Source organism: Juglans regia, chromosome 6, assembly GCF_001411555.2.
Source record: "Juglans regia cultivar Chandler chromosome 6, Walnut 2.0, whole genome shotgun sequence".
Classification (NCBI taxonomy): domain Eukaryota; kingdom Viridiplantae; phylum Streptophyta; class Magnoliopsida; order Fagales; family Juglandaceae; genus Juglans; species Juglans regia.
Genome location: NC_049906.1, coordinates 33,728,286 through 33,740,032, shown reverse-complemented (window position 1 = coordinate 33,740,032; position 11,747 = coordinate 33,728,286). Strand labels below are relative to the sequence as shown.

Genomic DNA, 11,747 nt, shown 5'->3' with positions numbered 1-11,747 from the left:
TTTTCATATAAATCTTATATTTACCCATTTTTTAAAAAGGAATGCACGATGTTTATATATTCTATAACTATAAATATTATTTATGATTAGGTTTCATTGATAAGTTAAATGAATTATTTGTTTTGTATATTTCAAATATCTATGAAATATATTTTATATCCATAGTATATTTTGTCCATTGGAAAATACAAAACATTTGGAGTCCATTGGAAAAGATTCTCCCACACTTGCTAATTAAAAAATAATTAGGAAACCGTCGGTTTTGCCAGTAATCTATGTACTTTGGCTGTTAGCTGGAACCATAAAGTACTATTTTTTAACATAAATAGAGAGTAGTCTTGACAAAATCAAGATTTTTCTATTAAGATAATAAGTAATTATATGTACAATCTTTAAATAGAGATTGTAATATAAATTTAGATAATTTTATCTTTAAAATTTTTTAAAATTATAAAAATATTTATTTTAAAATGATATTTTTTCTCATTTAATAAATGATCTGTACATACAGCCTTCAAATAAAGACTGTAAATAAAATTTATCTAAGATAATATGGTTGTATTGTATAATTGTAAAATAAATTATAAATTTTAATTTCTAAACTTTTTAAAATATGTTTTTAAAATATTGTTGTAGAGATTGAAACTCAAATCGTGTGTAGAATACACCATTCATATAATTTAAATGGTAATATTTAATTTATAAAATTTAACAGTGCATTTTACGTACTAATTTGAAAATATAATTTTTTTTAAAAGGAAACTGTACATATCTGTGTGATTTGCAAGATGGAAAAATAACTCATTCTTTTTGTTGCGATGGCACGAGATGATAAATAAAAGAAAGAACTTAATAATTCACAAATTCTAAAGGTATTATTTGAAATTTCTTCAATTGGAGAATTAAGCCTTATGTCATGATAAGTAATGTTTAATATAATTTCAGAGTATGTAAGTCTGTGTATTCTATTTTAATAAATAGATAAATATAAAATTTATATAAAAAAATATCTTTTAATTGTGGACTCAACTTTTAAAAAAATAATAATTATTCTAGATTTGCACACACTAGGCTTCGTTTGGTTTAATAGATGGTCTCAATTCATTCCATATTATCTCATTTTAATATTTAAATACCATTTAAAGACAAATATTTTTAAATTTTAAATTTTTCATCCAATCATTATCTAATCATTATAACTTTTTTAAACTTTTAAATAAAACATAAAAAATAATCCAATCTTTTCAAATCTAAAAAAAAAATATTTTAACTTTATAATATTTTTATTCAACATTCTCTCTCATTTTCCAAAAATTCATAAAATATCTTAATTCAAATAATTTTTATCTTATTTCATCTCATCTATTTAACTAAACGAGAATTAATTTTTTCGCTTTTAAGATTGTAAATAAATACTAGACATATATAAAAAAATAATTTTTTAATCATAAATTTTACTATTTTTTAAAAAAATTACACGATATTTTATGCACTCCAAAATTATATTTAATAATACTTTTTATATAATTTGGATTATTCGATAAAATATTAAATAATTGGCATTTCATTTCATACTGTTGGAAGGTGCAACATTCGCTGGTCCAAAAGAAAACAGAGGGCGCCATTCATTTCTTATTTCAAAACTTCGCTCACTTTTTTCAAATTTTTCAAAGTTTTGGCCGCTTTATTTGAAAAGCACACCTTGTTCAAAAGGCGCAAAGCGTAACCGCCCAAAATCCCCCTCTTCCCCACTTCCACACGCACAAAAGAGCACAAGACGAAGAGATTTATCCGAGAGCCACGCATAGTTCCAGTCTTCCAGACACTTCAATTACTTCCGGTTCGTCTCAGTCCTGATCTCTGGGTTTTTAACGTTAGTTTTTTTCGCTATCTGAAAGTGTTTATTGTCGCTCGTTATTTTTTGTTCTCTTTATGCGAATATTATGTATACTTAGTTTGATTTATATCTGGACATGGCTGATAAATTTATGTTGTGTTAGTAAGTTGCTGAAAGAGGTGTGATATTTCATGATTCAGTCTTTTTTTTCTTGCTTTCTCGGCAGCAAAATTCAGTGTTTGATTTTGAGAAATAAACCGAAGAACTATTGTCCAGTCTACAAAGTACAAACACGTATGCTTGCGGGGCGGAAATCGTGTTTTAGGGGAAATTGCGTTACAGGAAAGAGTTCAATCCAATATTTGATGAGTGGGTAGTGTGAGGCACGGCAAAAATCATATTGAATCTGAAGCTTTAATCAAAAGATATTATGATGTCTAGAGATATTGAAATCCATAAGAACTTGGGATCGCAGAATTAAGCAGTAGAAATTAGAGAACCTTGACAGTTCAGTAATCAGCTAATGTGATAGTTTTGTTTTTACACCCCGTAGGGCTCATTATTTCTTTCACACAACACTTCTAGCAAGTTATAAATTGAAGACAATATCTTAAAATTAAAATTGACCAAAGCATGAGAAGATTTTGTTAATAAATATTTATCTGAAGACAATATTGTATTCTTCTGATGCACATGCATGCATACATCTCCGAGGGTAGCTGCACTTTACCCATTCGTGGTTTATATTGAGTTTGATTTATCAACCTCTACTGTAAAAGATGTACTTTACCCACTTGAAATCACATCTTTTACACACATGGAAAGAAAAAGAGCCTCATCATAATTTGAACAGATAAACTTATGAACCAGAAGCAAGTACAATCATACCTTCTCGGTTTTTAAACCAAAAGGCTGGCCAATCGAACTCAGCTGAACAGAGTATAATTTCACTTTAGAAGAGCAAAATTTCAAACTTTTCTTCTGAACATTGGCCCGTTCCTGTCGCTAGATTTGTTTATGGGTTAATTGCAAAATCAGTACATGAGTTTCACGTTTTACAATTCGTGGCATCAATCTTCAATTTTTGCAAAAATGATACCTCAACTTCAAGAAACTCATAATTAGATACTTCGGTCAACTTTCGGTTGAAAACTACTGGGAAGATTATGACACATGGCATATTGCGAGTTTCTTGAAGTTTAGGTATCTGCCTTTAGTTAACGGGGTATCTAATTGCTAGTTTTTTGAAGTTTAGATATCAATTTTGCAAAATTTAAAAATTGAGGCTTCAAATTACAAAAACGAGAAAACTTGTGTAATGATCTTACAATTAACCCTATGTTTATCAATTCCATTGATTCAATATGCTTAATTTTGAACCCTCTTTTGTTTCTTTGTTTTTGTGTAACTACGTGGGTGCGTTTCTGTGCCTTTCCTTTTCGGTTTTTGTTTTATCTTATCCTCTTTTAGCTGCTTACCATTGGTCAAGGATTTCCCTATCAAAGTAGAAGGCTGGGTTCTAATGATGTTCTATGTAATTTCTCTTATTGTGGTTTCTTTGTCAGACAAGGTGAATGATTGGCGAAATAGTGTTTTAATCTCAAAACACTAAAAAGAGAGATAAAAAAGCATTGCGTGACTACAAGTGTGGAAATGTTATTGCAGAGCTCTGTCCCAAGTTCAATTGAAGCAGCTTTATCTTTTAACACTAATCATGGGAAACGAGACTTAACATTTGAGTGGGTGAATGCTGAAACTAGGCAATGTTGTATAAATAGTAATAATTTCTCTCAGGGTGGTTCGGAGCTGTTGACTGTGAACACAGTGCCTGTGTCAAATTTCATTTGCAAGCAAAGGAAGCTCCTGAAAAGTTCTGTAGTAATTTTTCCTCTCAAGGCGGAAGTTGATAAAATACCTGTATTTGAAGATAAGAATCGTCCTTCAGGCACTCAAGATGAGGATGCAATTGGTGATGGAACTGGAACTCCTATCGTCTCAGCAGAGAATTTGGCTGGAGAGTTTCATGCTGCCAATGCTTCAGTTCTCCATTTTGAAAATTTTTGCAAGCATCCTTCTTCAGAAATTAAATTCACTAACAAACCAGATGTGAATCTTGACTCCAAGTCTGTTAGCTTTGGTAAGCTTCTTATACCTGACTCCTTTATGGGAACTGGATATTCGGATTGGTTTTGTTATCAAAACTAATGAGGTTAATAACATTACAGATTGCCTTAATGATTATAATCAGGGTTCGACGGTTACAAATGAAGAGTCATTTCTCAATGATCTATGCATCTCTACACTAAGGAGTCATGGATTGCTGGAAAGTGTTTGCCCTAAAAGAAGTTGTGCTTCCACAGAAATTCTTGGAATTGGTGGTGATAGTGGCTATACTCAGTCTTGCAAGCAGTGTGGTCGTTCAGATAATGTATTGAATATGTTAATTTGTGATCGTTGTGAAGAAGCATTCCATATATGTTGCTGCAAACCTGAGATGAAGATGTTGCCAATTGATGAGTGGTTTTGCTATTCTTGTTCAAAAGCGAACTGCAATGAGGGTGCATCGAGATTTCGATTGGGTCCGATAGCGTTCATGTTGAAATACCCAGAGCTTCATAGATCTAAAGTTCGAATTGGCGAAGCTTTTCAGGCAAAAGTTCCTAACTGGTCGGATGAAACCAAGTACGTCATATTATTACCCTTACTGCTCATCGTTAAATTCTTACTGTTGATATTTGTGTTTGATTTTTGAAATTTTATTTCCAATTTTTATGTTTATTCAGATCTATACGAGCTGAGTAATTATCTATTGTCCTTTGTATACTGTTTTTATTTTTGCTTTTGCTTTGCTTGATCGTTTCAGGAGTAAGAAGGTGATAATAATTTTTGCAGTTACGTTTTTACGAGGATTATCATCAACTGCATCTATTTTATTTTATGACTTCATTCGTTATTTCGGAATTGCAGCTAGTACTGTAACTTTTTAGTTTTTAGATTATAAGTATTATAGAATATTGTTCTATATTCCATAATGTGCTGGTGGGGCTTCACAGTGTTATTGATTACTGATTACCCTTTGTGTGTGTGTGCATGTCTACAGGTGTTCTTTCTTGTCCATTTAGGATTTGTTATACATATGCCTTGTTGATGTTCACATTACGTATGCTTTATTTACTTGTGTCCTATCAGTATTCTTATTTTAACTTAGATACTTTTTGTGCAGTGATTTCAATTGCATTGGCGAACCTTCTGAAATGGATCCATCAGAAACTATATCAGAAACTATTGACAATGTTGTAAGCAAGCTCTGCCTTAACCTATGAAGTAGAGTTTTCTTTTTCTTTGTTATGAAATAGAGTTTTCAAATTAGCTGATTTTTTGAAAAATGTTTAGGTCTTGAAAACTTGCCAATATATGTTGTTTTGTTTTTAATTTGTAGACTTTTACTGCTATCTTCTATAATTGGGGGAACCTAGTGTTGATTGCTAGGTTCATGTGTGGTATGAGGACATTGGTTGGAGTTTTTTTTTTTCCTCCTCCTAAATTGTATCTTGGCTGTGTCCAGCGTTGCTTTTGTGCTTTTGTATTGAGCAGTGATAGGCTCACAACCTATTCACAATTTATAGACAATTTTAAATATAATAATATTTTTTTATTAAATTTAAACATCAAATCAAAAATAAAAGTCAAAATAAAATTTAAAATTTTATTACATAGTAGTAAAAGTAGTAAATCTATAATTTCTCTTTCGTATTTTGGTAGAGCGGGGGAATGAGGGGGGAGTTCAATACTAGAACTTAAGATTGTGTATGAAATCCAGGATTGGGACTAGAGTGTGTTGCTTCCCAGAAAGCACAGATACTTTAATTGGCTGTTAAATACATATCTGGTATGGATATGACATAAGGGGATGTGCATCATATCCACATCTGTAGATCATAAAAGTTGAGTTGCATGTCTGTTGGAAAGGGAGGGGGAAGTTCAGTCATCATAAGAGCAATATAGCTTATAATGCTACTCTGTTGCTCATGTGCTTAATCAGAAGCAAAAGGAATAGCCTCCTGCCCAATGGTACTAAACTCACCTCACTGTAGTCTGTTCTTGAGGTTACTGAACAATCAGTCAATCAGATGTATCTAAGGCACTGTCATTTCTTCTTCTTCTCCTCCTCCTCTTTGTATTTTTTGAATTTTTTATTTTTTTAGAATGTAACTCTTAGGAAAAACTTTCTGTACTTGAGTATTCTAACTTTACTATAAAATTAATTATCTTTTTGAAAAAAAAAATTCTAGAGAACAGGCAAAAATTGTAAAACTCTTTTTACAAGAAGCATTTTTAAAAAATTTGAGTCATTCTCCTCAATTTTCAAATTATCTTTGTTAGGTGAGCCTTTCTGTCAAGTTTCCCGAGCCGAAATCTATGAGTAATTGGCTTCAATGTCGTGAAGTCCTATTTGATGACTCACGGGAATGCGCTAAAGGGACTATATGCGGAAAGTGGCGCAGGTAAAAGCACACATACAATCTATTCTTTTTGCGTCTTTGCTAATTAATTTTTTGGTATGGGGAATACAACATCTAAGATTTGGAATAGTTATTATATCTTTTGGCTGTGCATATTCATGCAAAATTGCAAATAGCTATTCTTGGTTTTGGGGAATGTATAGTCTTGTCTCGAGAGATGGGAATAACAAATCATGATACCTAAGAATAGCTTATATATACTTTTTTATAAGTAAATGAAATTTTATTCAATCTCAAAATGTGGTGAAAAAAAGCTTTGCAAGGCACAAGGGCTATAGGGGTAGAGCAACTCGTCTATGGGCGCACCATTAATGTTCAGTGGACCAATTATAATCAAAGGAATTGATGTTCTAGAGATTTGTCTTTGCAAAATTTAAAAAAAAAAAGAAAAAAAAAAAAACAAACCAAAGAGATTGACAAAGTTAGACCCAGAACAGTAGAACATGAAGTAATTAAGGTCCCTATGGAACATATAAGACACGGTATATGGTGTTGTTGTGGGCAATGTTATTTCTTATCCTAAGACAAACTTCACACGCATTATTGCTCCTTATTTATGTCTTGTCTACTGCATATATTTTTCTCTTACATGCATGATGCCTTTTCATCTCATGTAATCTGGCATGTGCATGATCTTTATCTTCCTTGTTGTACTTGTACACGATCTGCTAAATAGTCTCTGCCTGCATTTTGTACTCTAGTTTACGTTAGAGAAACTTTTAGCGAGATATTATGTTACAGGGCTCCACTTTCTGAAGTCCAAACTACTGACTGGGATTGTTCGTGCGCTGTTCGTTGGGACCCAAGCCATTCCGACTGTGCAGTTCCGCAGGTATAACATGTCTTGTATTCTAGCTCATCACCAAAAACTCTCCTGAATGAGTTTCTTGTGATTCAGACCATTATACTTGCCTAGTGTCATTTTGCATGGTAATGTAGCAGTCGTAGAAGGTCTTGAAACTTGCTTGTAACTGAAACAACCAATTGCAAGTTACTTTGGTTTCCAGCATTGGTTTGTTTCTATTTTAGCTTAAACGATTGCTGAATGTTTTATGTTGCTTTATAATTTGAGCAATGCGTTCGGTAGGCTAGGATACTGTTCTTTGTTGTTCTAGAGAGCTTATACAGATTTTTTCTTTATATAATTAAAATACAGTCCCCATTTGAGGGCTGTATTGCAAGTCTAGTTAATTTTGTCTTTAAACTTTTTTTAAAATTACAATAATATCTTTATCAAAAGAGCTTGCACATGCAGTCCCCATTTAGGGACTGCAAATAAAATTTCTTTAATTGAAAAGTCTCTCTCTCTCTCTGTATCGACATATGGCCTTTAATTAAATTTTGATAAAGCCATTTTTCCTTACCAGGAGGTAGAAACAGAACAGGTTCTACTGCATTTGAAGTATATTGAGAAGGTATGAAATCCCAGTTTTGTTGGTCCTAATTTTCCTTCTAATGGAATGTTATGCATGAGGGTAGTCTGGATATCTCTTGCATTTACTTTCAATAATTTTTCCTTTGAATTATTAATATTATGTATACGTATATAATCATCAGGATGCGTGCTTTTGTCTGGTCCAACTCTGAGATGTGTTTTGTGAAGGTTAAATGCACAAAAAGGGTAGTTCTTAAAATTTGGAGATGGCTGATTAAGAAAGTTCTCTGCTTATCCTTCAATTTCCTCAAATAAATGAAACCAATCACTAATCAAGCCTCCCTTACGACCCCACTTTGATGTTATGTATGTGACAGTGCATGAGTGCATATATTCTGTGGATTTAATCACATTTTTTGGTTCATGCTTATAATTTTTTTTTTTCCCAACTGTAGTGTACACAAACACAATGATACGTATGCATTTTTTTATTCTGTTTATGTAGCAGATAACGTCTCTCCTGTGTTTATCCTTGCCTAAACATTATGTTGATTTGTGCATAGCTGAGATCTTGCCTAGCTGCTAAAAAGAGAAAACTAGAGTCACGCCATTAGAAACTGCTGGGAACTGAAAATTGTGTAAGTCTACCAAGTTAATTTATTCTGTTCATGATACATATAACTGGAGTCTTGCATTTGTGGTAATGGTTTTTTTTTTGTTCTCTCCAGTCTCCAGTGTTTGTATACATGTAAACATACGGAAAGAACAGTACATCTCCAAGCTGTGCAAGTGCCAAAGTAGAAATGAACTCTAAATTTATTTTTTGCTCTTATTATTATTTCCTTTTTGGAGTAAGTAATTTCTTGCCCAAATCTGGTTTTGATCTTTATCTATTCCACGCTTTGCAGTTTATCATCTTGTTGTATTTTATAAATGCTCAGCAGAATAAGAAATATTCTTGGTGTTATGTCTGGAATTATTGAGAATCCTCATCTGTAATTTTAGAGGTAAAATTGATGAGGCAGATTTCTCTAAGAGGCTGGTTGGCGTGTAAGAAAAAATAGAAAAATCGAACCGAATTGGTTCAGGCTGGTTTAATATCGATTTGGTCGGTTTTAAGATTTGAAAATCGAATTGGACCGAATTGAATTGATATATATATATATATATATAATCTTTTTTATTTTATTTATTATAATTTCTTTATTTTTTGTTATATATATTACACATGTTATATAATTAATATAACATGAAATTTAAATCTTATTGTTTATGCTTTCTTGATATAAACTTCTTGTTAAATATTAATATTAAGTTATTAACAGATTATTTATCTTTATATATTAAGTTATATATTTATATATATAATAGGGTATAAGTATAAAAGTACATTATATATATAATATGTAATTGTAATTTTTTTTAAGTTAGGTAGTTGGTAATTAGTTATTCTTTTAACTTTTTTTAAATATACTTTTGAGTTGGACTTTTTAATTTGGTGGTTGTATTTACAATTGTTTGTGTATTTTTTTAAGATTTGTTTATTTGGTTAATTAGTTATGTGCATGGTCTTTTTGAAAATAATATTTTGAGCTCTATCATATTTGGGGTAAATAATTTTTTCATTTGGGTCAGAAAAATCAATTAGCTTAACAAAAAAGTCCAAAATTGCATTACATTTGTAAATCGAATTGAAATTGAAATCGAAAGAAAAAGAAGAAAATGTGAGAGAGAGAGAGGGAATTTATCAAACCGGTGCATATTCGGGGCTCTCTCACATTCGATCAATCTTGCATGTTTGGGTCCATTGACCGATAAGCTTTGGGGTTTTTCTCAGTAATTTTGTACAAAATATGGGCTTGATTAATCCTTTCTACTGCCTTTGAATTATACCGGTCTGGTGTTCAGTGATTCGGGAAAGTTAAGTTTTTCTTTACGAATTGGGAGAAAATGGATTCGAGCCAGGGAGCAGTGAAGTCGTATTGGAGGTGGAGTCGCAGATGATCGACGCCACCACAGAAAATCGTTGGAGTTTGCTTGCTTCGATTTTTCTTCATATTTTCTGCATTCAGCGACTAGAGGAGGGCAACGTCTTAATCTTGGACGGCGGTGCAAAGCGACGGTGACTGGTGGTGCAACATCTTGCCTATTGTGATTCTGTGTGGTGAAATCTATGGAGCTTACTGTATTTTTTTCTACGTGTTGATGTCTGAATAGATGGCTGCTCTTCCCCTATTAGCAGCCTGACCGTTCTGAAGCGTTTCTCGTTTGTAAATTAGAAAAGTGCAGTCGGTAGAAAAAGAAGCAATAAAAAGCATGGGACCCAATAGGCATTCTTCTGAACATGTCATCTCGACTCATTATCTAAATCGCAACTTAAAGTTGGATTGGATGCTCTCCACGTCTCTGACTCTCTGGTCATTCAGAAGATGGGAAAATATTATTATTATTTTAAAATTTTAAAAAATTAAATTATTTATTATATTTTATAAAAAAATTTAAAAAAAATAATAAGATAAGATAAAATATTTTTACTGTTTAAACTTTTAAAATGATCATTATATTAACCGTATTTCACCATTATCTATTTAATTTATTAATAGTTTAAAAACATTAAAAACTTAGGGCGGGAAGTGGTATGCCCCCTTTTGGACACTTAACTATTTATATTTTGTTTGGAAACATAACAATTTTTAAATATTTTTAAATTATTTCATTACTATTAATAAATATTTTATTACTATTTATAAACTATTTATTGATTATCTGAGATACTCTTAGTATTCAAATATCTCCTTAGAATATTTATGAAAAATAGGAAAATAGTTTAAATTAAGATATTTGATTGGACTTTCAAAAATGTGAGAAAAAATTGAGTAAAAATATTATAAAATTAAAAAGTTGTTTGAATATAATTTTTGTTTTAAAAGTTTGAAAAAGTTTTATTATTTTTTATATTTTATTTATGAGTTTGAAAAAGTTGTAATTATTTGATACTAATTAGACGAAAATTTTAAGATTTGAAATCAAAAAATATTTTGTATTGGAATGATGTTTGAGAAGAAAATATATTTTTTCTTTTGATAAGCCCTGATTATATATATTTAGGTTGCGTTTGGACGTTAAACTGAATTGAATTGAGTTGAGTTGAGATGATAAAATATTGTTAGAATATTATTTTTTAATAATATTATTATTTTGAGATTTAAAAAAGTTGAATTGTTTATTATATTTTGTGTTGGGATTTGAAAAAGTTGTAATAATGAGTTGAGAGAGGTTTAGTAACCAAACGAAGTTAATTGGTCCTCCTATTTAACCACTAGATCTAATATGATTATGAATAATAATTATAAAAGTAATTTTAATGACATGTTATTAACTTCATGTGTGTTTATAAACTACTAAGTAATTAGAGCTTGATAATTTTAAAAAGTCCATCTATTTAACAGGATATAATGATAAATATTTTGAAGGGATCAAGATTTATATGATATTTTTTAAGAGGCAAAGCCTAATTAATTAGATTATGGGTCATTATGCATATTTAGATTGTGATAGATTTTTAATACTTTTTAATCATTGAAATTTAATTTTCACACTTTAAAATTATATTTAATATATATATTTTTTATAAATATCTAGAGATGATACTTTTGGGTGGCAACGACAATGGCGATTGAACTATAGTGAATTAAGATACTGTTTGGATAGTGAGATGAAATAATTTTAGATAAAAATTAACTAAAATATTGTTAAAATATTATTTATTATTATTATTATTATTTTAAAATTTAAAAAAGTTAAATTGTTTATTATATTTTATATAAAAATTTGAAAAAATTATAATAATGAAATAAAATAAGATGAGATGAAATCATTTCTATATCCAAATGAGACTAAATGTGAACGAATGTATTTACTTCGGACAAAACGTGTTCGGATTTGAAATGTGAACGAAAATAATAAAAATAAATAGAAATTTTAAATACATTATAGAATGAGAAAATATATT

General features: G+C 30.4%; 1 protein-coding gene across 4 annotated transcripts; it reads left to right on the top strand.

Moving 5' to 3' along the window:
* Window positions 1–1,702: 1,702 nt before the first annotated feature.
* Window positions 1,703–10,073, top strand: LOC109012087. Of its 4 annotated transcripts, none has more exons than XM_035690615.1 (9): window positions 1,703–1,840; window positions 3,403–3,974; window positions 4,063–4,519; window positions 5,061–5,133; window positions 6,221–6,342; window positions 7,102–7,192; window positions 7,728–7,775; window positions 8,299–8,373; window positions 9,644–10,073. In XM_035690615.1, the coding sequence occupies exons 2-8, from the start codon at window positions 3,491–3,493 to the stop codon at window positions 8,347–8,349; spliced, it is 1,326 nt and encodes a 441-aa protein (XP_035546508.1). In that variant the 5' UTR covers window positions 1,703–1,840; window positions 3,403–3,490; the 3' UTR covers window positions 8,350–8,373; window positions 9,644–10,073. The 4 variants fall into 4 exon arrangements, with proteins under 4 accessions (XP_035546508.1, XP_035546510.1, XP_018849107.2 ...); XM_018993562.2 differs by lacking the exon at window positions 9,644–10,073 and adding an exon at window positions 8,471–8,832 and having other exon boundaries at window positions 1,704–1,840; XM_035690614.1 differs by lacking the exon at window positions 9,644–10,073 and adding an exon at window positions 8,464–8,832 and having other exon boundaries at window positions 1,704–1,840.
* The last annotated feature ends 1,674 nt before the right edge of the window (window positions 10,074–11,747 follow it).